Here is a 24,647-nt window from a genome sequence, read left to right on the forward strand (position 1 = left end):
TCATCTTCCAAACTAGGGTTGGGGGAAAATACCGAAAAAATGATATATCGCTCGGATCGTATTGAAAAATATCGAAAAATTATCGAATTTTCGATATATCGTAATTTTCGATACGATACGATATCGTATCGTAAGTTTTCGATACGATAACGATATGAATTTCCTTATATCACGATATATCATTTTATATCGAAAATACGATATATATCGAAAATTTTCGATATATCGATATTTTCGATATATATCGATATATATCGAAATTTTCGATATGTATCGAAATTTAACGATATATCGAATTTCGGTACGATATATCGAAATATCGATACGATAACGATATGAAATTTTTTTATATCGAAAGTTCGATATATTGAAATTCGATATATCGAAACTTTCGATACGATAATGATATGAAATTCTTTCATATCGATATTTTCGATACGATACACGATACAATGTTTTCGATACGATATATCGTATCGACCCACCCCTATTCCAAACTACCTTCAGTAAATAGACTCCCTTTATATAGACAATGAATTGCTCACTTACTTTCATCTAGTTCAGTTACTTCACTACAAATTTATAGATGGAACATGATTTTAGACTTTGTTGTGTATATGGAATGTGATCTCCGATTTATCTAGGTACTTCAAATGTGATTTCAAAGTTAGATGGGTATTTAGAGCATCTTCAACCATTTACACTAAACTTAAATCCATTTTAGTGTAAATATCACATAAAATATGATTTTATTCCAACCATTTATGCTAAACTCAAACTTAAAAGAATATTCTCTATATTATGTCTTTTTTACTTAGAAAATTTGAAAAACTTTTAGGTTTTGGTTTAGTGTAAACCTAAAGATAGGTATTTTTTTTTCAAAAAAAAAAATGAGATTGGTTTTTGAGTACTATTGAAGCTAAATACCTATCATATTTTAGGTTTTAGTGTACCCTTCGAGATGGTCTTAACTTGGTAATTTTCGTTCTGACGTGTACATCATTAATGCCAACAACTAACAGCTAGTCAATGCTACCTTCAATAAATAGACTCCATGTATATAGACATAGAATTGCTCAATTATTTTCATCTCCTTCAATTATTCACTGCAAAGTTTTATAGATGAAAATCTTCAACTTTGATTCATCACAAATTGTTGTAGTTCTCAAAATCATATACTTGTCCAACAGTTATCCTTCGGTTCGGCGAGGAAGATATTAAAAAATAGTACTAGATGGTAATTTATGCAAGAATGAAGTATAAACAAATAGAAACTCATAATATAAGGTAAATTCGAACTAATAGCTTCAGGTAATTTCGTTATCAAATTTTAGATTCTAAAATGTTGAAAGGCACAAATATGTAATTTCGTTACAATCACCTACTTTACTAGAAAAATTTAAAAGGCCAAAAATGCAAAAATAATGCACCACAAGCAAACCAACAAAACCAAACCATCCTTAGGTCCATCTTTACGTTGATTTTGAATTTCATCATCCATTTCTGTCGCTTTTTGGCATTGAATTGCAAAATTATCGTCTTACCATTGGAAAATTGCACCCCACCCACCTTCCTTTTCTATTCACACGCAAAAAAGAGCATTCCATAACTCTCATGTCTTGAATCTGCAACTATTCTTAGGTATGCCCTTTCTTGACACCAACAATATTTGTATACGAATCTTAGCCACCTACAACCACTGACACTATTCGCATGCTCTCAAGTTGAGTAGCTTGTGATAGCTACCTTGAACTGAACAAAGCATTTCTTCTGTTCCATAGTAGTTGAGTTATTTTATTTTAAGTATTCGTTTTGAAAAAATATTACTAATAAATAGTTTAAGTGAAAAGAGATTAAAGCAAGAAACAAAATAATGTAGGGATGACTTTTCTTTATGTTATTCTCTCTTGTATTTTACTCTCTTTCGACTTTAACTATTTATTACTATATCGGTCCACTTAAGTTGAGTTAAAACTTTTGGGCACGGTCACAGACGGATCCAGGAATTCAATCCAAAAGGGGCAAAAGTACATATTATAAAGAAATTTTCCAAGTTTGAGGAGGGGCATATATGAAGGAAATCGATAAATTTAAAAAATTGAAGAATAAAATAGTTTAACAAAATATGTTGAGGAGGGGCAAATGCCCCGTATACTCTTCATATAGATCCGCTTCTGGGCACTTTAAAAAATTGTGTTGAAAAGTAGGAGAGATGTATAAAGTAGAAAGTAGAAAAGATAAAGACTGAGTAAAATGGAGGAGGGAATAAAGTAGAACTACCGTGAAATGAATGGAGAAATAAGTAACAGCGCATAAAAAGAAAATGATGTGACATATTGCATAGTATTGGTGGCGGCAGATTGAGGGATTTAGGGATGGATAAAAAATAGGAGAGGAAAAAAAAGTACTAGAAGAGATAAGAGAGAGTAAAGTGAATGATGAAATAAGATAAGAGTGTTTGAATGTTTTGATCTTTTGTCAAAAAAAGAAATGACTTAACTTTGTTGGAACATCCCAAAATGAAATACGACTCAACTTAGTTGAGACAGAGGGAGCATTTTTTTGCTAGGGGCTTGTGTGATAACCCCAAACCCTAGGGACTAAATTTTTAGTTCACTCTAATATATAAATAGTTGAAGGGAATATGCAACAAGCCTTATGTGAGCACCTTATTTAAGCATCATCCACGTTTGATTCATGTTTAGTTTTGTTTGTTTTTTTATATATTTAATTTAATTCTAATATATTAAAGAATGTAATTCACATTTTTAATTTTATAGAATTCCTAAAACTAAAAATTGATTTGTTATTTTAATAATTTATTTAAAATACACATTTACTCGGTACCTAAAAACCGAATAAATGATGTCACTACAAGCTCATTTTTCAAAAATGGACAAGGAAAAGTACTTCAAAAAAAATTCACTCAATTGAAATCATTACAGAAACATTCGAACACCTTGTTGGAAAAAGGCTCTGGCGCCTAAAAAACGAACACCCCGTGAAGAAATTAAGATAATTCAATTATTTGAAACCTATCAAATACTTCATTCGTTCTTTCTATTAAGTCTGAAACATTTTATTTTTCACGTGTTTTTGAGTAATTTGTTTGGTTTTTAATAATCACAAAAATTACATATCATATACGAACGCCACGTAGACTAGGGAACGTGTATTTTCGATAGCCACATCAACATTCCGTTCACCGGAAAATCGAAACAATATGTACTAAATGCTAGTGGTAATTACCTCCAAACATTAGAGACATTTTGGACCGTTTATCCTTTTATGAAGTTGTTCACGCGCAAAAAAGAAAAAGGGAATTTGTGGGTCTAAATAAAATTCATTAATCATCTCGATCTCGAAATACAACCCACGATAGAAATTGAAAATAGCATGACATAAATTGAAAATGGGTAATGTTTTAGCATATGTACTGACATGTACAAGTATCAATCATCAAACATCGTCCCGTAGCATGCCCTCCATGTTTTTTCTGACAATCTGTCACACATTTATTCTCGTCGCATAATTCGATTGTGGAGGGAAGATCTTCGTTGCATCTCCCTGCCTTCACTTCTATATCTCTTGCACAAATCACTGCAAATTTAAACTTGTCAGAATTTATATATCGGAATTTTCAAAATTAAGTATTTAGCCTGAAATTGAAATTTTGAAATTTAAAAAGAGTCATTACATGGACTCATAATAAGCATAATGAGAAGAGCTGCGAAAATGGAACTCTTCATTTCTGATTTGATTGATAGCTATGTAACCAAGTACTGTACTATAATGCTTTGAAATTGTGTTTAAAAACCAAAGTCTTTTGTGCTTTATATACAAAATGGCATTTTATTGCACAATGATAGACTTCATTACTTACTAAAAATATTACTTATATCCGAGATTTTAGGGAATAATCATAAAATTTGGTTTTATTTAGCGATTCCTACTTCACAGAAAAAATAAAAAAAGTAAGAAACGGAAAATAGTCTTAATTTTCATTTATTGCTAGGTGTGAAATGCTTTATTTGAAACAGTAGTCTTAAATATTTTTTCCCTAAAACAGGGAAGTAATTGAAAGGAAAAGATTTTGGTTAATTGATTGGTTAGCGCACGTCATTTATGAACATCAAATTAAGATATTATCAAATAAGAATAATGATTATATTTTGATTAGAGTAGGATTACACACGTCATTAATGGACATTAATTAAGATACTATATATTACTGATGATTATTAAGCTTTAATTAGAGAAATAAGAGTACTAATGAGTAGGGGTGGGTAGGTACGGTATACCTTACCGAAACCACCATACCGTATACCTTACCGTAAATACGGTAAGCGAAAAAGTCATACCTTTACCTTACCAAAGTTTTCGGTATACCGAACTTCGATATACCTTATTTTCGGTATGACGAATTTCCATACCAATACCGTATCTCATTTTCGGTATACCGTACCGAAGTTCGGTATACCTTACTTTTACAGTATACCTGACTTTCAACATCAATTAAAATAAAAAATTAAAGTTTCTAGAATATTATTTATATTTTATAATTTTAAAAATAAATTAAATATAATGTATTCATAATTATATTTATATTTTATGATAGATTTTATAATTTAAAAATATATAAAATATATTTTTATATATAATTGTGTTTATATTTTTGTGGTATATACCTTAGTTTACGGTATATACCTTAATTTACGGTATATACCGAATTTCGGTATGCAGCGGTATACCGCGGTATTTGAAAATTCATACCGTTACCTTACCGGAATCTTTCGGTAAGGTATCATACCGTACCGAAAGTCACGGTATACCGAAAATTCGGTATTTTCGGTATTTTTTCGATACGATAAGGCCGGTATTTCGGTATTTCGGTATTTTTCCCCAGCCCTACTAATGAGTGCATCCCAGAGAGTCTATCAATGAAAAACAATCATACATTTCAATATTAATTCTAGTTTGTAATAAGCGTTTAAATATATATGCCAATTCCAATTAACTCCAACATTTTTCGTAAATTGTTACTTGTATAATTATTTTTATTTAAAATAAGAAAAAGTTAGTATTTTTTATAAAATACTCACAAGTCACATCTACAGAAATGATATTAAAAGTATGATCTATCTATTGGTCATTAAATATTTTGTCATTTTGAAATAACCGTCATTATATGTTACATTTGACTATGAATTAAGGATGATTAATGCATCATAAAATGTAGCATGCATTCATAGTGGTGTTTGTTGAATCAAAGGACCTTTTTTTTAAGATACTAAATTAAAAAATAATGATTTTTGATTGCATAATTTTCGGATGTTGAATAGGAATGAATAAATAATTGATTTCATAATATTTTGTCATATTTGTATTTGATTTCACAATATTTTACAACATTTAATATCACAATATTTGACTATGGCATTATTTTACAATATTTAATTGAAATGAATAAATGTATATATAATTAATAAAGCCCATTATTCGGATGTATTAACTGTGATTTGGACTGTTAGATTTCAAGATCTGATGTTAACACATGACAAATAACGTCAACCGAAAATATCAACACAACGGCAACATTGTCAATTGATTGACACTGTGTTAACATTTTTTGTTGACGTTATTTTGTCATTTATTGGCACCAAATCTTAAAATCTAACGGTTTAAATCATACTCCCTCCGTCCCCCACTAAGAGTCACACTTTTCCATTTTGGTCCGTCCCCAATTAAGAGTCACACTTCATTTTTACCATAAATAGTAAGTAGGTCTCACATTCCACTAACTCAATTCACTCACATTTTATTATAAAACCAATATAAAAAAATGGGTCCCACATTCCACTAACTTTTTCAACCAACTTTTCTTTACATTTCTTATAACCCGTGCCAAGTCAAAGAGTGACTCCTAATAGGGGACGGAGGGAGTAGTTTATAATTTGTCGAAAAGATGCAATTTGCATTTTATAACTACCCGGCTACTATATGTATATATAATTAATAAAAACGACTACATGCATATATACTTAATTTCTTAGTGTTGTCATCAAAGGAAATACGAAATAATCATAGTCATTTGCATCCAAATATTTTTATTATTATATCATCTTTAAAATTCAAAATTGTAAAAGCGATTACACGTGTATATACTTCATTTCTTAACATTACCATCCAATAAAATAATAATAGTCATTTACATTCAATTAATATTTTAATATATAATTTTAATATATAATTGGTAAAGTAAGAGATGGAGAAAAAAAGTAAGAGAGAGTGAGGGAAAAGGTAGTGGAATGAGTGTTAGAGGATTGTGTGGTCCATATTATAAATTATGTGAACAATTATTATCTGTTGAAAACTTTCCATTTTTAAACTTAGCCTAATTTTAGTGAACATCTCAAATAGTAAAACTAGTCTATTTTTTATAGTCAGAGGAAGTAATTACTAAAATTCCAAGTTATAAAAACAACTATATGCATATATAATTAATTTTTTAGTGTTATTATCCAATGAAATACAAAATAATCATATTTATTCACATCCAATTATGTAATTATTGTTATTTTACTTGTATGTTTCATTAAACAATTATAATAATTTAAGCATGAAAAAGGGAATTTTCATCTCTCCATGCGTTATGGTTAAAAATAACTGTCACTTGTATAGGTAATCTATTTAGTACTCCCTCCGTCTCAGATAATTCGGGACATTTTGACCTGGCACGGGTTTTAAAAAATCTAATGGAAAGTGAGTTGAAAAAGTTGGTGGGATGTAGGTCCTACTTTTAAAGTATTAGTTTTATAATAAAATGTAAGTAGGAATGAGTCAGTGGAATATAGGGTCCACTACCAAAATTGGTAAAAGTAAAGTGAGACAAATTATATGGGACGGTCTGAAATGGAATACTGGATTGAATTATCTGGAACGGAGGGAGTATAGCTTAACAAAAATATTAATAGGAATATAGAATTAATTGGAAATAAATAAAGTTGTCCTATAAAAATAGACAATATTTCCATTTTCGTCTAGCCAATAAAATAGTCCACCTATATTTATGAAAAGTTTTGCACTTTAAAATAGTGATCTCATTTTCTACTAACAATACTCTAAGAATATCCACAATGGTCCGGACTAGTGGTCGAACTATAGTGCGCCACATTCGCATTTCATAGTCTGGACTAGCCTCCTGCAATGGGGCAAACTAGTGACCGACCTTTAATTTTATATTTAGTTTGAATGTTCTTCTGTCATGGCCTGTATTTGCAGAGCCTTGACTGAATGGGAGCCCCAGTGCGCGTGATCCTTGTTCAGCCATCTTTCTTTTGTAAGTAGTCTTATTATTGATTCATTTTCTCAAAGTGAGCTCGTATGATATACTCTTTCAGTTTTCTAAAAAACAGAAACATTTGAAAAGATATGTTTTAATGTAAAATTGGTAAAGAAGGAGAAAAAGAAAAAGTGCAATAGCAAAAAAGAGAGATTTTTTTTCTAAAATGGAAAGTTTGTATTTTTAAGTAAAAAAAAAAAAAGTTTTTATTTTTAAGAAATAGAGATTATCACTAATCTTGATTTATTTATGTTTGCAACAATTCCATGATGGTTTTTGCGAGATAAGAAAAATCAATGGATGTCTGCAAACCTTGATTCAAAATCACACATCCGCCAACTGAAATTTGGTCGATGTCTAAGTTGAGGCATCTCAGTTTGGTTTTGTTTATAACAATGCAAATCTTGCACAGGTTCAAGGCATTTTATTAGAAGTAAACCACTGTAATTAAATAATAGGCAACTAACCGGTATAATAACAAATATTTTGACTATTTGCTCGAGGTCAACACTGAGCTGGCTGCCAGAAATTTCAATTGATCAACAAGTTTGTTGCAGCTCTGATGGTGAGTTTCATCATTCCTTATTTGCAACAATCTTTCTTCCTTGCTGTGTTTTGTTTGGGAGAAAGAGATCTGAAACATGGCACACAATCTTCAATCACTCATGATCACCATCCTCCAACAATCACTTTGGAATGTTGATCGCAGCAAACCACAACTCCAATCCATGCTACAAAAAGCTGAATCTCTGCTGCACATTCTTGAAAAACCAATACACCATGTTTGGGGAGCCAAATCAGAGATGTTGCATATAAAGCAGAAGACATTATTGAATCACGCATGGTTTCTTTAAAACTCATGCAACACCTGCGTTCTAAGTTTGAGGTAGTGGTTTCCAACCGCGTGAGCTTGGCCTTTTCCACACCAGATCTGCAGCAAGTAACTCATGATCTGGATTTGGCAATGGAACAAGTGGTGAAGTTCATCCAGTGCCAGTGGTGCTTCTTTCTCGCATGGTGAAAAAGTGCAGCAAGCAGCCCAACAGCTTGAATCTGCAAACCTCATGGTGGTGGAGGTTGATGCAGATCTGTTGCAGTTGAAGGGTCGTCTTACAAATATGCAGAGCAAGTTGGAGATCATCCCCATTACTGGGATGGGTGGGATTGGTAAGTCCACTCTTGCTCGGAATCTTTATGATGATCCACTCATTATTACTCACTTTGATCATCGTGGCTGGGCCGCAATTTCACAACTTCCCAATATGAGAGAAATTCTATTAAGTCTTCTCGGTGGCCCAAATGAAAAGCTCAGTGATAAACTAATTCAGTGCAAAGATAATGAGTTGAAAGGTATATTGCATCAGAGATTGTTTGCCCGAAGATACATTATTGTATTAGATGATATACGGAGCACCAATTTCAGGGATGAAATACGCATGAATTTTCCAGACAACAATAATGGCAGTCGAATTGTGATCACCACTAGGGAGTCTAACGTAGCCCAATATATTATAAACTCCAAGAGTTTGCATCATAACCTGCAATTGCTTAACAAGTCTATAAGTTGGGATCTACTTCGCCAAATTGTGTTTGGAGAAGAGGATTGCCCTCTTGAATTGCAATGGATAGGAACTAAGATTGCGAGTGAATGCGGTGGGCTTCCTCTTGCCATTCATGTGATTGGTGGGCTATTGTCAAAGGTCGAAAGATCAATAGATGTGTGGGAGCATCTCTCAACAGATGTAAAAGCTTCCATTGTTGAATCAGAGGAGCGTTTCTCCAATATATTTTCCTAGAGTTATAACCACTTACCCATTTACTTGAAACCATGTTTCTTATATATGGGAGCTTTTCCAGAAGATAATTTGATTAAGGGATCTAGACTTATGAGGATTTGTGAAATCTAATGGTGATAATAGTTTGGAGGAAGAGGCTGAGGATTACTTAAAAGTTCTCGTTGAGAGGAATCTACTTTTGGTAACACGAAAAAAGTCCAATGGGAAAGCAATGAGTTACTCAATCCATGATCTTTTGAGGGATTTATGCATAAGGAAAGCGAATGAGGATAAGTTTTCTAACGTTAAGAATTCCATGCGGCGTGTAAGTGTTGAGTCATCGTATGAAATGGAAGATTTGTGTGCTTCACCACAATTAATGTCACTTGCTCGATCTTTTATATGCACTAATGGTAAGATTATATCTCCTATTTTTTGCATATTAAGATTGGTTAGGGTGCTAGATGTAATGAGCATGGTATTGGAGGAGTTCCCAAAAGAAATATTACAACTTGTCAACCTACGCTATTTAGCTTAGCTTTCAACTGCTGCTCAGGTTTACCTAATGGAATATCAAGATTACACAATCTGCAAACCTTGATTTGTCCACACTTTATGCCCTATGTGCCATCTGAATTATGGGATATATCTGAGCTAAGACATATTAATTTGGTGGAGACGGTAATCAAAGTCCAGAAGATAAACTTTGATCTTAAGAAGTTGCAGACGGTTTTCCATGTGTGGGTAACTCCTAAGCTAATTAGTAGTGGCTTTTTTGAAAGAATTCCAAATATCATAAAGTTGGGAATCTATTATGAAGACTCACCAAACATTGAAGTTGATCTTAGCCATCTTCACAAACTCGAAACATTAACTTGCCAATCTGAACTGGATAAAGATGGGAGCCGTTTTCTGCAAAAACTCAGATTTCCATGTAATCTCAGAAAGTTAACTCTTCTTAGCTGTGTACTGTTTGGGAGTTTGTTGACAACACTTTGTGCACTACCGAATCTGGAAGTGCTGGCAGTACTTAAATGTGTGTTTGAAAGAAAAAGGAGAGGCAGAGGAAAAGTGGGAGGCTACAGAAGGAAATGAATTTCACTCTCTGAAGTTTCTACATCTTGACTGCTTAAATCTGGTGCGTTGGAAAGCCGATGAGACAAACTTCCCTAGACTCCAGGTTCTGGTTGTAAGCAATTGCTATAAGCTAGAGGAAATCACTTGTGACATTGGAGATATCCCAACTCTCCAAAAAATTTATGTAGTTCAGTGTGGCGCTTCTGTAATGGCCTCGGCAAAACAAATTCAGAAGGTGCAGCAAGAAGAGTATGACAACTACGACCTCAAAGTTGTTATACATTAGAACCCAAAAGGTAAATATGATCCAACTCCTTATAATCTAAAACATGCTTCAGCTGTTAATATACAATTTATTCTTTAATATTCTCTCTCCCTTACATAGTTGGTATATTTTCCTTATTACATTGTCCTTTAAACTGATAGCAAATTGCTCGTGTTTTTCAGTTTCTGCTGTTGTTACATTGCTTGCAATATACTCCTAAACATCTCGTGGCGCTTCTATAGTGGCCTCAGCACAACAAGTTCAGAAGGTGCAGCAAGAGGAGTACGTCAACTATGACCTCGAAGTGCTTGTGGCAGATTAGAAGCCAAAAGGTAAAAATGTTGTACCCCGGGCAATCAAACACATACTCCATTTGTTAACATACAATCTATTCCTTTATATTCTTTTTCCCTTACATTATTGGTATATTTTCCTGATCATGAATTACGTTATTAGATAGTGCCTTTTGTTTCATGTAACAATTTCTGCAACTTGAGTATGTTGAACAACACACAAGAATCATTGTTGGTTTGAGCTATATTATGTAGTGTAACAAAGGTTATACTCCATGTTTAGTATTGTTTGTTTAGATTTGATATTCTCTAGGTCTACATTATGTCATTTGCCCCTTTACTTGATATAGCAAACTGCTCGTATTTTACAGCTCTTATGTCGCTCACAATATGCTCTTAAACATACATCTGGTGATCCCTTGGTTTCAGACAGGAGTCCTCCCCATTGCGGGCAATGTTTCTTGTCACTATTTATCAACTTGTGTTACAATTGTGTGTGATTTTTCATACTTGAACTTGTTGAGAGATTTGGTGCACATCTCTTTTTTGTTAGTTTCATTTTTTCATAGAAAAAGTTAGATTTGTGAAAAATATTTAATCATTTACTATCATAATACTATAACTCAAGTTCTAATAGTAGTACATGTTTAGGCAACATATTGATTTTCTCAAATGAGTTTCAGACACTTCAAGGAACAATGTTTTTTATGTTAGTATTCAAATGTTTCGATCTCATTTCAATTTAGAACGTTTCTACCTAATAGTTTAGAGGCAGAGAGAATTTTATCACTGCAATATGGATATACTTCACAAGTTTCCATCTCATTTCAATTTTGGACGGTCTACAACTACCCTAACAAAATTATAGCCAACCACCCTATATATTATTCAATAAAAATTACTACCTCTCCATCAATGAAAGTTTGACACAGTTTACCATTTCGGTCCATCTTTGAAAGTTTGACACACTTCACTTTTTACCATTTTTGGTAGTGGACCTCATATTCCATTAACTCATTCCTACTCACATTTTATTATAAAACTAATACTTTAAAATTAGGACCCACATCCCACCAACTTTTTCAACTCACTTTCCATTATATTTCTTAAAGTGTCTCTCAATAACGACTTGAGAGATATGCTATCACTATTATTTTACTTTTTCTTGTAAATATTTTAATTTATACTCCATGCGTCCCATAGAAATATCTCATACTTCATTTTTCGTCCGTCCAAAATCCAATAGAAATAGTTCATCTGTTAATGTATAACAACCTTTTTTTCTTCTTCTTTTACTTTATCATTTATGAGCTCCACCATCTACTACACAATTTCAACTATTCTTTCACATTATCTCTTACTTTACCAATTACGCATTAAAACTCGTGACAACCTTAAATGACTTATTTCTATGAGACGGAGGGAGTATCAAATTTATGTAAATTCTTATAAAAAAGCCACTAATCAGTGAGCTAAATTATACTCTCTCCATTCACAATTAATTAATACCAATTCCTTTTTTGTCCGTCCATGATTAATTAACATTCTTATTTTTTTACTACTCTTGGTAATAGACCCCACATTCCACTAACTTATCACACTCACATTTTAATATAAAATAAAACTAATATACTATTAAAAGTAGGACCTTCTTTTAACTAACTTTTTAAACCCTAATTTCGCTGTATTTCTTAAAATCCGAGGTGAATCAAACAGACTCAATTAATCATGGACAAAGGGAGTACATGATTATATTTCAAAATATTTTTTAAAAAAAATAGCCCCTATCAGTGAAGATTTCTGTGTCCGCCCCGTCCATAACTGATAGCCCGACATCCCGATATGGTTGGCCCAATTGACAACCCGCACGCCCCACCAACCCGCAAATGTGGATGCACTGTGATTCTGTAAATGCTCATAGTACATTATCCACCCATTAAGCATATTTTACTAACAAAGTTTTTTGAATTTTGTAGACAACATTACATTAGCCTCTAATAACATGTATATGGAGTTATCTATACATCACACATGGTATATTGGTATATATCATTGCATCATAATAATGGTAGACATTTTTGACATATATGTCTATGACTTTGCAATGTATTCCTTCTCCAATATGCTAAACACAAGCTTCACACGCTTCTTTAGAATCGAAGTGATATTTTTTGTGATTCGTTTCTGGTTTCTGGTGTATTTCAGCCATGCAACGCCGAGGTTCACTCGAACACTACACGCTGCATAATTCGCAGGGAGATCCTCGATGTAATACCTTAAGTGAAGCTGTAAATAAGCAAAGCAGCACATAATGGTTTAGAAGGGGGAGATAATGATAAATTGATAAACTTATAAAGCATGCGTCCGTACTGAAAAATTGTCACCGAGTGGGAGGCCTTGGAGATTCATGAGTTCGTTGATGAGCCAACCATTTTTAACAGAGAGGCGAAGCTTTTGCTGAGTACTCGCAACTTCCCCTTTGTAGAGAGGTATGCATTTTTCAAGCTTATAGTAAAGGTGTCGCTGATCCACGTCTGCCTTATACGATTCCCAAGGGCTGTGAGAGTAGTTAAGGCATCCTGCTCTCTCCATCACCCTCTCCTCAATTTCGCTTCCTCCGAACAATTCCATGCAGAAACTAATCTACAAGTAAACAATGGAGTATTAGATTTTGCACAAGCAAAGTGACTATGGCACAAAAAAAAAGTAAATAGGAGTACAAAACAACATTCACCATATGAAAAAGAGTGAAAGTTGAATGCCCTTATAAGTTTGAAGTACCATCTTCTAATATTTACATTCATGTACCAGTGAAATTGTACGGATCTAATTATTTTCCTTTTCCATATGTCATTAGTGATGTCTGGTGTGGGCGTGTGGGGGGAGTACATTTACTAACCGGAAGTGGTAGGATGGAAGAATAAACCGTGGACACATTAACATCATCAACTCCCAGAAAAGGAGCGGTCTCCTCAGTCGGGTGGATTTTAGCATCAGAGTCATTGTCTTCTATCAAATCGCAATGAACTTCAAGCTCCTCCTCTGCAGCTTGAATGGTTTCAGAGACAGACTCGTCTTCAGAAGCATGGACATCATTTGCTTCAGATTCTTTCTCTGGTATCATCTCCTCCTTCGGTTTAGGTGGCAAGGTTTTTGCCCTCCAGAGTGCCAACATTGTTCTGTTTAATACACACTAGGACGATGTGAAGAATTGATGTGTGTACATGCTATACGGAGTAACTATCTGACATGCACAAAAGGTTACATAAGAAATTAAATGAGAAGAGGTTGAAATATGCTAATGGAAAGATAGGTATTACAAATCACTTATAACATTCTTTCAAATAACCCACACATAATGAACTCATCCATTTATTGTCATTTAACTCACATTTATTGTAATGACTTTCATCAAATTTAGCTTCTCATTAGGCTTCTGTTTAAATAAATATAATTCTGAATTTTCTTGATGACAGATAAACAATTTTTGAACTCTTTATGACTGACTGGTCTTACTCAAATCTAGAACTATATCAAGAACTGTGCTGCAAAACCTTAGTTTTGATTATACTATTCAATAAAGGTTAATATCAATTCTCATTTCTGTAGTTAGATAAATAAAAGAAGTCCACTAATCATCTATGTGGATGCAATGGCATGGAGGATGTGAAAATAGAAACCCAATATCCTAGGCCTGAGAGTTATGAAAAAAGAATCAATCTGATGCAGTTTAAACTGTTAGATTCAGTATAAGGCAACTTGTCACACTCTCTAAGCAACAAAGCAAACAACTGACTCCGGAAAACACATCACAGGAGAAACAAAAATAAAACCAAGAACGGCACTGAGTGTAAAACATAATGGGGAAAGATAGCTGTTTATGCAGTAAGGATAGAAAAGAAACTAATAAGCTCACAGCTTGACAGCTGAAAACCAAAGGATAAACATGCAAAATCATTGCTAGAAGTAATCATGTACATATACTACATTAAAAGTTATATATGTGAATGTTACCTGTGGGCAACATTGAGAGATACAAAAGAATGAAAATGAAACCCCAGCCTGCCTTTTGCATCTAGTGACCGTGCTCCATGCCGTGCATCAGTTCCTCTTCCAGGCTTTAGAATCACGCTGATGACAGGGCTTCCCATTGATGATAGAGTGGGAGGGATGCGTTGAATATCTTCCACGTCTTCCCAGAGAAATAAGAACTTTGACTTCTGACCAAATATATCTCCATGGAACCCAACCGCTCTTGCTGAAAGAAACAGACGGCCCTGCCGCATGAAGTAATCAATTGGTCAAAGCACTGGCAGACACACACTAATCCACTGAGATAAATGACCCTCAACAAATATCATTAGTTTTACAGGATAATAGTAAAGCGTGTTCGTATTTTCCAATAAATGGTAAAAAAAATATTTGAATAAACATTTGAATCACCTACCTGGAGAGGAATTTTACGTCTCAGGTAGCAGGAGAAGTCATTGATGAGAAATTCCTCCGGGGGCAACCCAAAAAGCTTCTGGAATGTTGAATTTGTCTGAGGAGACCGTAATCTTATCTACAAGAATTTCATGAACCTGAGTGATCAGCTCAAAGAAATATATGGCGGAGAAAATTGTGAGGTTAAAGTGAAATGAAGCATAAACTAATAAAGAAGGTACCTTCTTGCCAACCTCCTTCTCCACCTTAGCTATATACTCCTGGAAACTATTAGTAGCCTTAGTACTGTTCAAGAAAATTCGTAAGTGTATCTTTGACTGACATGCTTGAGACAACTTTCCTTGTAGAGGTATCCAGACATCAGATAAGTCGGAAACACTAGTTTTCAGGAAATTAATTTCAGCATGCCCAAGAGATGAGGGTTCAACAAAAGGCCCATCGAAATCGAACACTTCCACGTCCAACCTAGATGGAGGCTCATTCATAGCATCAAACTCAAGGATTTCTGCAAGGAACCATCCATCTCAATGAAGAAGCTGATGACATACACATTGTAATTGTAGCTGCTTATTGCTTTAGTTAAGAACTACGATAATGTATGACAAGCTAGCAGCTAGCTAAAGGGGGAAAGCATATCATATATACCATTCCAAAGAGGTTCTGATTTTCGAAACTTGATAGAGCTGGTTCTTCTATTCCCGTTGCAAGTAAACACCACATAAGGATCAGATGACGGTGAAGTTGAGTTAGGTGCTTCCAAATTGCTTCCTTCAATTAAGGCAACCGTTAGCAACCACCCATCTCCTTTTCCTTTGATTCCATGATCACTTCCTATAGTGCACACCACAAAAACAAATTAAAAAAACAAATGGCCTCTTAGAAATAGTTGTATAAACTGGAAATAAAAATCTGATAAAATGACAGAAAAAGCATATATCTCGTTGAAGCCACTCTTTCTATCCCACATCAACTAGGTAAAAGATCACGTTTTATATATAAGATTGGAGTATCCTCTACCCATATAAGGCTTTTTAAGGGGAAGATGGACACATTTCTCAAATCGTATCATAGTAGGCCAAAGTTCGATGTTGATTTAGACATATAAAGGGGAAGATGGGCACATATATCATATATCTTAATCGGATACCTGTGCATACTAAAGTAATAAGTCACGTTATGCTTGAATTCATTTGAATAAAAATTAAAACAGTCCATCCATCATCAACTTGCCAATTTGAAATATTAGACTACCTTTCTGTGCTCTCGCTTGCATGAAGCGGGACACTAACTTCAGCACCTGTTTTCCTTGCAGAACCAACAAAATACTTACTATGATCTCACCAACGGAATCAGGCAAGTCTAAACCAACAAACTCAAGACCCTGAACTTTGCTAGGCATAACCATGCATAAGTGTGTGAGCAGATATAACCACGTGAAAATAGCCGAGACTACTGTGAAATTGGCGAAATATTGAACTGCCAATGTCCATTCAGAGTGATGCTCTACCTGAAGAGATGCCATAAGTTGGTCTTTCTCAGAACTTATATCTTTAAGATCAAGGGGCTTTACGCTGCAGGATAGTAACTTCTCATACTGATCAAAATTTTCTTTTATGCCTTGTCTTGCTCCATTTTCAATAATACTTTTCATCATGGTGCTCTGCGAGAAGTTAATTCTCCACGAAACAACCAGTTGGGAAGATTGCTCCCCTGATGGCTGCTCTAGACCAGGAGTTATGCAGTAAAGCAATTCTATCTTAAAAGTTTTGCCATATGGAGCATCCAGGGTGCTCACAACGACCAAAACAACAAAAGTCCCACCTTTAGCTTTCAAATATGTTTGCTCCTCTGTGGCTTTCAAAGCTTTAATCATTTTGGTTGGTGGCTTAATGTATGACACCAGCCGTTTTAGGCTCTCACCATTATTATCGAATTCCCATGCTTTTACTTGTAAATCAGTTGATCCTTGCATGTCCGCGAAAGATTTGAAAAAGCTTGAATCTGGAGAAAAGATTGTGGAGTTCAATTCTCGAGGAGTTATTGCATATAATTGATCAAGAACTACTCCTCCAGGTAAACAACTTGGAACTTCACCACTCTGTTCTCTCGTCTCCAAACTTCTCATTAGTTCTTCGAAATCAACTGATGACGAAGGTTCTACACACTTGCTCTCTAGACTCAACGAATCATTACTTTCAGCCTCTGATACATCACTAGTTTCAATAGAGCTAATGGCTGTTGGCTCTACATTCTTATTGAAATATTTTGCAATTCGACCAGCTAATGTTGGCGCGTTAACCTTTGCTTCTTTCAACGGGACTTCTTCCTCTAATCTCATAGGAGAAGATGCCACTGAGGAAGACATTGACATTGAGGGGGAATCATGCAGAGAATCAGCATATTTTCTTGACAACATTGCAGAATCACTGGTGGGTGGAAAGTCTAATGGCGTATTCTTTTGCAACAAATAAATGGTGAGAAGAATTTCACCTAGTAGAATAACAGAGTAGCGTCAATCTGGTGTAAACTAGCCATATCAAGACTTCAGCAATCCCAGAAATTAACAAAATAGCAATTACTATATGCATATGTATTCAACTTCACAGCAGTAAAGCCTCCAATTCTCTGATTTTGGAATAAATCTACAACAATCACAACTAAGCAAATGAAACTAGCTCAAAGAAACTAAAAAATTCAAGTACAGTATGTGCACAGAACAGCTAATTAGAATGCAAAACATGTACTGGCATTATATGCATAATGCATTCAAGTATAAATAGCATAAACCAACCACAATGTGCACACACACAACCACAACTAATTGACACGTTAATCTCTGCCACAACAAGAAGGAAAACGCCATACCACAATCCTTGTTCCTGGCATTATTGCTCTTGGGATGCAGAGTGTACCAAGAAGTGCCAAGGGATTGATCCTTCGCCTCGAAAACCCAAGCTACGGGCACTCTGATCTGCCCAACAAAATCATTATTGAAACACCTTTCTTCATCCAAAACAGACACAACAAGCTTCCTTTTCAAGTCGTCCACTTTAAATATGAATTCCTCGGACCACGACGGATTCAGGCATTTCTTCACAGCTTTGCTCCTGAACGCCTGCCGCCCCAATTCTAGCTTCACATACGGATTGGTAAAGCCGCTGGCCTCCATCGGAGGCAAATTTTTGGCTTCGCTTACGCGGACCAGAAGGTTCATATTTCAGCATGAAGAATGAATCCGAAATTGTTTGATTTTGTAGACGATCGAGCTTAAAAGGAAACAACCGCGAACAATCAACGAACATTAGGCAAAAACACAATCTAAAATTGAATTTGGGCGGAAACAAAATGACGAATGTATAACCGAAAAAAACGTAAATTAAAGAAAGGAAACGCATAGAATTGGTTAGCCTTCCAAAAACTCGTTGGAGAAAATGGATGAATTTCACGAATAAAATCGAATTTGAAAAGTGCAACCCAGGAGCAAAAATTAAATCAAAAGTGCGTGCAGAAAATGGAGTTAACGATCAAATCTTCGCTTCTCGTGATGAAGAAAGCGGATGGAAATCAAATTCGCAATGCTAAATTTAAGGAAATGATTTAGGGATATGAAGTTGCTGGGCATTGGAATTGATTTTGTTCTCATACGTAATTTAGAGAGTGGAGATGAGGAAATGCATGCGATTCCCTCTTCCTTTTTTTTTTTTTGTATTTTCTAGTAACTAAATTTCTCTGCTATTTACATTTACTGTTTCAGGCTGGTGGAGAGTAACTACCATCGTGATCGAATAATAATTATCATTGATTTCTGTTCTCAAATATTTTTATGGATCATAAATATAATCTCAAAATAGAATATCACAAATGCATGACAAAATTCACTAGATTTCCGTTTTGTATAAATTTTTAATCCACTAGATTTCCGTTGTTATCACCTTGTATAAATTGTTCAAATTTTATTATATATATATTTTTTTCTAATAAAATACTCGTCCGAAATTTTCTGTGTCAAAATAGTAACTATGTCGTAGACTTTTTGTACATTGGTAAATGGATTAGTATGCGCGGTTTGCCACATAGTATCACTCAAGGAGGATCGTAATTGTTTTTAAGTGCAAATATGATTAATAAAATTTTACTTTTAAGTTGTGTGGATAAAAAAATGCAGACTAACAATGTTATGTAGTATTTGTATCGTTTTCATTACCTCATATACTACCTTCGTCGCTTACAAATAAAATTTTTTAAAATAGTATACATTTTAATGCAAAGTTAGTAAAGGGAAGAATTAAAAAAAATTAATTATAATATTATTAGTGAAAAATAAGTCTCATCTATTAAAGTGAAAAAAAAAATTCTAAAATAAAAAAATATCTAATTTTAAAAGAAAACAAAGTGAAACTAATTTCTATTTCTAAGGACGGACTATATACATGTGTTTCTAATTATCAGTAATTTGTATTGAGTTTTTTTTTTTTTTTAAAGTTTATACTTAGCCTAGAGCAATGTACGTAGTTGTCCTTAATTCGTTATTATAATAATATTATCTAAGGAAATTGTTTATAATGTCATATATGAATTTTCATTACTTGATTGTCTCAATATGATAATTTTGTAAAATATTATTCCCTCCATTCGCCAATAGAAGTGATCATATTTTTTTCTATTTTGGTTCATAATTATTATAAATGGTAAAGAAGCATCATATTCGAATAACCCATTTCATTCACATATCATTTAAAACTAGTATATACAAATGCGACGCATATCCCGCTAACTTTGTTCCATCCACTTTTTTAACATACCTTAAAACCCGTGATGAAAAGAAATGAAACTCTTATTCGCGGACGGATGGATTACAACTTACTCCCACAATTTTTTTTAGTTTCACTAAATTTCAGTAGGGCTTGTAAGTGAATGATAATTTTACAAAAAATCCCCAAAATCTAGTATTATTTGAAATGTAATATATTTCCTTAAAAGTTTTTTATAGAATAAAATGTAAGCTGTGTATATTTTAAACTAGATTTTTATTTGTTAAAATCGGTGATTAGTTAGTCATGATAAAAATGCTAATCACGTTATTACTACAATAATCGTTATTCGTTACCAACTTACCATGCCCCTACTGTCCACTTGTGATGATAGCATGTATTCTTCCTCTAAAAATTAAAATGATGTTGGAAATGATGTTGCTTTAGGCCATGAGATTAAAGATATCTAGACTGCTAAATTCCCCATCATTGAAATTACTTCCTCCATGAATAATGATAGCTTGTCTGCAATAAATAAATCAAATTTACTAGTAGTATTACATTTTCTTGAAGCTCTGATCACTAATAACCCCTTTTCTCGTATTTAAATGAAAATTATAGCATGTTAGTCCACGGTTTTCTTGGAAATGACATGTCCAAGCGGAGTGCTACTTATAAAAGGTTACTTGTATTAATTAAATAAATAATAATGCTGGAAAAATTTTAAATTATTGTCTCTTTTTTTATACTTGGCGATTCCCTCGCTCCAAAGACTTCTCTATCCCGACTTGATAGAGTAGTGAGAGATTTAAATTTGGCTTTAATGAAAGGTAGTTTTAAGAAAATTTATATTTTTAGATGAATTAAATGTTTTACTAAATCACTAAATAATGAATTAATTTTGAAGAAAATTTATATTTAAATCCAATGACATTCATATTATGATTGAATGAATAACGTCATCATACCTAAATATCATAGCCTATTTTGAAGAAGATTAACTCTATTCGTTCGATAGTTTTCATAGTTTTGGGTTTAAATAATTAATTACAAATTACAATGTTTGAGTGCTTCAGAGCGATCAAATTAAGGAGAAAGGACATGATGATTTCATTTTCGATATTCACTAACATAATTTAATCTGCGTCTTGATTTAACGATCGTGAAAAGAAAGAAAAAGACACTAGTGGCACTCTAAAACTATTCTTTTGTTAAATTATGATGATTTTTTCTCTTTTTGGATAACTTTAATTGTAATTAATTCCACATTCTATAAGTTTCGTTAGCTTTACGACCATTTTTTTCCCTTTTATTTCAACAATTGATTCATGCATCCCAATTGAAAATGAAAAAGTAAAATATTAGGAAAAATTGGTATTGATTTGTGGTCAAATATGAAGAAATGGTACGAAAGTAGCATTATAGAATTGAAGCAAGAGACAGAGTAAATCTTATTGTCGGTCATGCATGTAATATCTTGTCTAAGTAGAATTGCTTTTCCCACATTATTAATCATATTGACTAAGCCCACATTCACATTTGATACACATTTTCCTTATAGCTTCACTTGCTTCCACAATGGCTTTCTCTCTCTATTATGATCAATCTCTAAACTCTTGAATCTGCTAATTTTGAGGTATGTTTGCAATTTTGATGCTTAAAGTCCCTAATTTGAAGTTTGGTCACTTGTAAACTGATAGGTAAAGCAAAGCAAGAATAAAGTAAAACAAAAGCAAACCTATTGCTACTAATTTGGGTAGCTACCATATTTATGTAACATAAGTTGATAGTGCTTTTCGAGAAATTATGTATGTTTGTGGTGTTTGGATCAAAATGTTAATGCATTAGTCATATATGGTTTCCTGCTTTTATTTTTGCCTCTCCTCATTTTCATGAAAAAGCAAGTTCCAGTTTTGTTTTGTTCAACAATACTTGATTTCTACCTACCACCATTTTTTCTCAACTTTTTTCAGGATTCCCATTTCCAAATAAGCTCAATGATTTGCAAAAGCCACTTTATCAAGTATTTTAGATCAAGAATTTGAGTTGATGTTTGAAGTGTGTGTGATAAATTATAGTAGTAATCTTGAATTTGCATTTTTCAATCTCGGTCCCTTTGAAGAAACATTTCACTAGCAACTGATTTTTGCTCTCAAAATCTTGTTGCAGAAATGAAGTTTATGAAACTTGGATTAAATCCAGACACCTTTTACACAGATGAGACAACGAGGTAGGCCCAAATTTGATTATATGTAAATGCTGTTTAATATATATAAGCTGTTACAGATAATAAATTTTGAAATTTTGATCAGGACTTTGCTATCAGATGTGCCAACTGACCTCACCATCAGGATAGATGGCATGACCTATCTTCTCCACAAGGTAAATTTTTTAGTTTAAATCCAATAATATAGAATGATCAAATTGGTAATGCTTGCTTTTGTGCCTAGCTCAGTCTTGTCTTGTTCCAAAATGTGGCCTATTGCAAAGGCTTTTCTCTGAGAGAGACGAAAACGGTGGGAGCATCTCCGTGGACCTACACGACATCCCGGGAGGTGAGGAGGCGTTCGAGCTATGTGCTAAGTTCTGTTATGGGATCACAATCAGCCTCAGTGCACACAACTTTGTGCCAGCCCTCTGTGCTGCTAGTTTCCTGCGTATGACCGAGAAATTCGAACACGGGAACTTCATTGCAAAGCTGGAGGCCTTCTTCTCGTCGTGCATCCTCCAAGCGTGGAAGGACACTCTCATCGCACTACAGAACGCTGAGAGATTGCACGAGTGGTGTGTGAATCTTGGCATTGTGAGACGTTGCGTTGAGTCCATCGTTGACAAGATTCTAACGCCTCCAACGAAGGTTAGGTGGTCTTACACGTATACAAGGCCGGGATACATCAGGAAACGGCGCAAATCAGTACCAAAGGACTGGTGGACAGAGGACTTATCCTGCCTAGGCATAAACATGTTTAGCAGCATAGTCACAACCGTCTCTTCAACCAGCATGCTGCAGCCGCAGCTCATTGGCGAGGCATTGCACGTCTACGCGCACTGCTGGCTGCTCAACTCCTCCCGTGAATCTCCCAACAGAAAACGGAAAATCCTTGAGACGATTGTGAAGCTCATTCCAGCGGAGAAAGGGTCTGTCTCGGTCAAATTCCTGCTGAGGCTCCTCAGCACCGCGAACACGCTTGGAGCGTCTCCAGTGTCGAAAGCAGAGCTCCTGAGGCTGTCCGGGCTGCAGCTACACGAGGCCACGCTTCCGGACTTGCTGCTTCCTAATGCAGGAACCTCACACGAGGTTGATCTGGTTAAGACGGTTGCATGGAGCTTCTTGAGGCAGTGGAAACGTCGCAGCTCAGCAGGCGAAAGGGAGTCGCTGCGAGAGATGCATAAGGTGGGGAAGCTCATTGATTCTTACCTGCAAGTAGTTGCAAAGGATGCAAGAATGCCAGCTCATAAAATGGTGGCTCTGATTGAAACTCTTCCAGCAACAGCAAGGCCTCAACATGACCATCTTTACAAAGCAATCAACATCTATCTCAAGGTATATTTATACATTTTTGAAAAAGCTTTTAATTCTATAAAATATATGGTTTGGGATATGATCAATTGATAACTATCTTATAAATTGATAATAATTGATAACTATGGCAACAACCTGCATTATTGAAGACATATGTATCAACAAAATGTAGTTGACATACGTATGCATTGTGTTGACATGTAATATAGATGTCAGGACAAGACATACGTATGTCAACTACATTTTGTTGGCATACAAATGTCTTCGTATTATATTTTGGTTAAATTTAAGATAGTCATTAATCTAACATGACCCTATGTGGTTTTATATTTCTTATACAACAAACAGGCACATCCTGATGTGAGCAAAGCAAATAAGAAACACCTCTGCAGCTTCTTAGACTGCCAAAAACTGTCACCAGAAGTGCGATCTCATGCTAGCAAGAACGAGCGGCTGCCACTAAGAACGGTCGTGCAAGTCCTCTTCTTCGAGCAGGAGAAAAGCAACACCACGGCTTCGAAGGTAAGTAGCACTGCAGCGGAGGAGCAAGGCAATGGTACCAGGCCTAAAGCGCCCGGAACAAACGGAGCGCAGCTCAGCAAAGAGTTGAGTTTTAAGGTGAAGGTGGAGACGGAGAAGGAGAAGAAGAGGGAGGTTGCGGGAGACGCTGCACCGCAGCTAAATCCTCATAGCAAAGCTCAAATGAGAAGTTTATCGAAGATGACATACATTAAACGTTGAAGAAAGATAGATCACAAGATTTTCTGTTAATTGAGTTGTTGTAGTGAGATTGTGAACATATCCTCTGCTAATGAAGAGGCAAGACAAAAAATATATACTCCAAGTATAAAGTTGTTGCATCATACTATGTAGAAAGAAATTTAGTTACTATTCTTGATGAATTTGAATAAATATGCTGCGGTAGTGCGGTAGACTAGAACTCGAAATCTTAGATTGACATTAACACAATACCACTCTATGCCAACACACACGTCTATGTTGCCCTCTTCTCTTTTTTTTTTCTGCTTGTGTTGGCTGTTGTTGTCCCATGTAATTTTTTTGCCAATTATCAAAGGTATCCATCGGCGGGCTCAGTGACTATTCCTCGTGCTGATTTGTAGGCACTTCGATAGATGAGACAGCTGACCCAATAGTTTAAAGTTGTTCCATACCCA

The 24,647-nt window shown here is 34.6% G+C and overlaps 2 protein-coding genes and 1 pseudogene across 3 annotated transcripts; 2 read left to right on the forward strand and 1 right to left on the reverse strand.

The window, feature by feature from the left end:
* The first annotated feature begins 7,983 nt into the window (after positions 1-7,983).
* Positions 7,984-10,480, forward strand: LOC125209602 (putative late blight resistance protein homolog R1B-16; annotated as a pseudogene).
* Positions 10,481-12,684: 2,204 nt separating this feature from the next.
* On the reverse strand, positions 12,685-18,870 carry LOC125212365 (C2 and GRAM domain-containing protein At1g03370-like). 2 transcript variants are annotated; one of them, XM_048112509.2, is made up of 9 exons: positions 18,064-18,870; positions 16,450-17,688; positions 15,844-16,029; positions 15,420-15,703; positions 15,200-15,316; positions 14,767-15,029; positions 13,652-13,931; positions 13,123-13,395; positions 12,685-13,038 (listed from the first exon to the last, which is right to left on the reverse strand). In XM_048112509.2, exons 1-9 carry the CDS (start codon positions 18,410-18,412, stop codon positions 12,844-12,846), a joined length of 3,186 nt encoding a protein of 1,061 aa, XP_047968466.1. In that variant the 5' UTR covers positions 18,413-18,870; the 3' UTR covers positions 12,685-12,843. The 2 variants fall into 2 exon arrangements, with proteins under 2 accessions (XP_047968466.1, XP_047968467.1); XM_048112510.2 differs by lacking the exon at positions 12,685-13,038 and having other exon boundaries at positions 13,215-13,390.
* A 2,603-nt stretch (positions 18,871-21,473) lies between these two features.
* LOC125212989 (BTB/POZ domain-containing protein At5g47800-like) lies at positions 21,474-24,412 on the forward strand. The gene is made up of 5 exons (XM_048113311.2): positions 21,474-21,585; positions 22,119-22,179; positions 22,262-22,331; positions 22,405-23,493; positions 23,821-24,412. Exons 2-5 carry the CDS (start codon positions 22,121-22,123, stop codon positions 24,211-24,213), a joined length of 1,611 nt encoding a protein of 536 aa, XP_047969268.1. The 5' UTR covers positions 21,474-21,585; positions 22,119-22,120; the 3' UTR covers positions 24,214-24,412.
* Positions 24,413-24,647: the final 235 nt, after the last annotated feature.

The sequence above is a fragment of the Salvia hispanica genome, chromosome 3 (genome assembly GCF_029641045.1).
Source record: "Salvia hispanica isolate PSC_SH4W2 chromosome 3, Shi_PSC_v1, whole genome shotgun sequence".
Lineage (NCBI taxonomy): Eukaryota > Viridiplantae > Streptophyta > Magnoliopsida > Lamiales > Lamiaceae > Salvia > Salvia hispanica.

Excerpts from the sequence above, each read along its gene's own strand:
- LOC125212365 (XM_048112509.2), bottom strand. The coding sequence starts at position 18,412 with ATGAACCTTCTGGTCCGCGTAAGCGAAGCCAAAAATTTGCCTCCGATG. Across the intron at positions 15,704-15,843 it reads ATCAGAACCTCTTTGGAATG|AAATCCTTGAGTTTGATGCT; the intron begins GTATATATGATA and ends GGTTCCTTGCAG. Across the intron at positions 13,932-14,766 it reads TCTCTCAATGTTGCCCACAG|AACAATGTTGGCACTCTGGA; the intron begins GTAACATTCACA and ends TGTATTAAACAG.
- LOC125212989 (XM_048113311.2), top strand. The coding sequence starts at position 22,121 with ATGAAGTTTATGAAACTTGGATTAAATCCAGACACCTTTTACACAGAT. Across the intron at positions 22,180-22,261 it reads TACACAGATGAGACAACGAG|GACTTTGCTATCAGATGTGC; the intron begins GTAGGCCCAAAT and ends AATTTTGATCAG. Across the intron at positions 23,494-23,820 it reads CAATCAACATCTATCTCAAG|GCACATCCTGATGTGAGCAA; the intron begins GTATATTTATAC and ends TACAACAAACAG.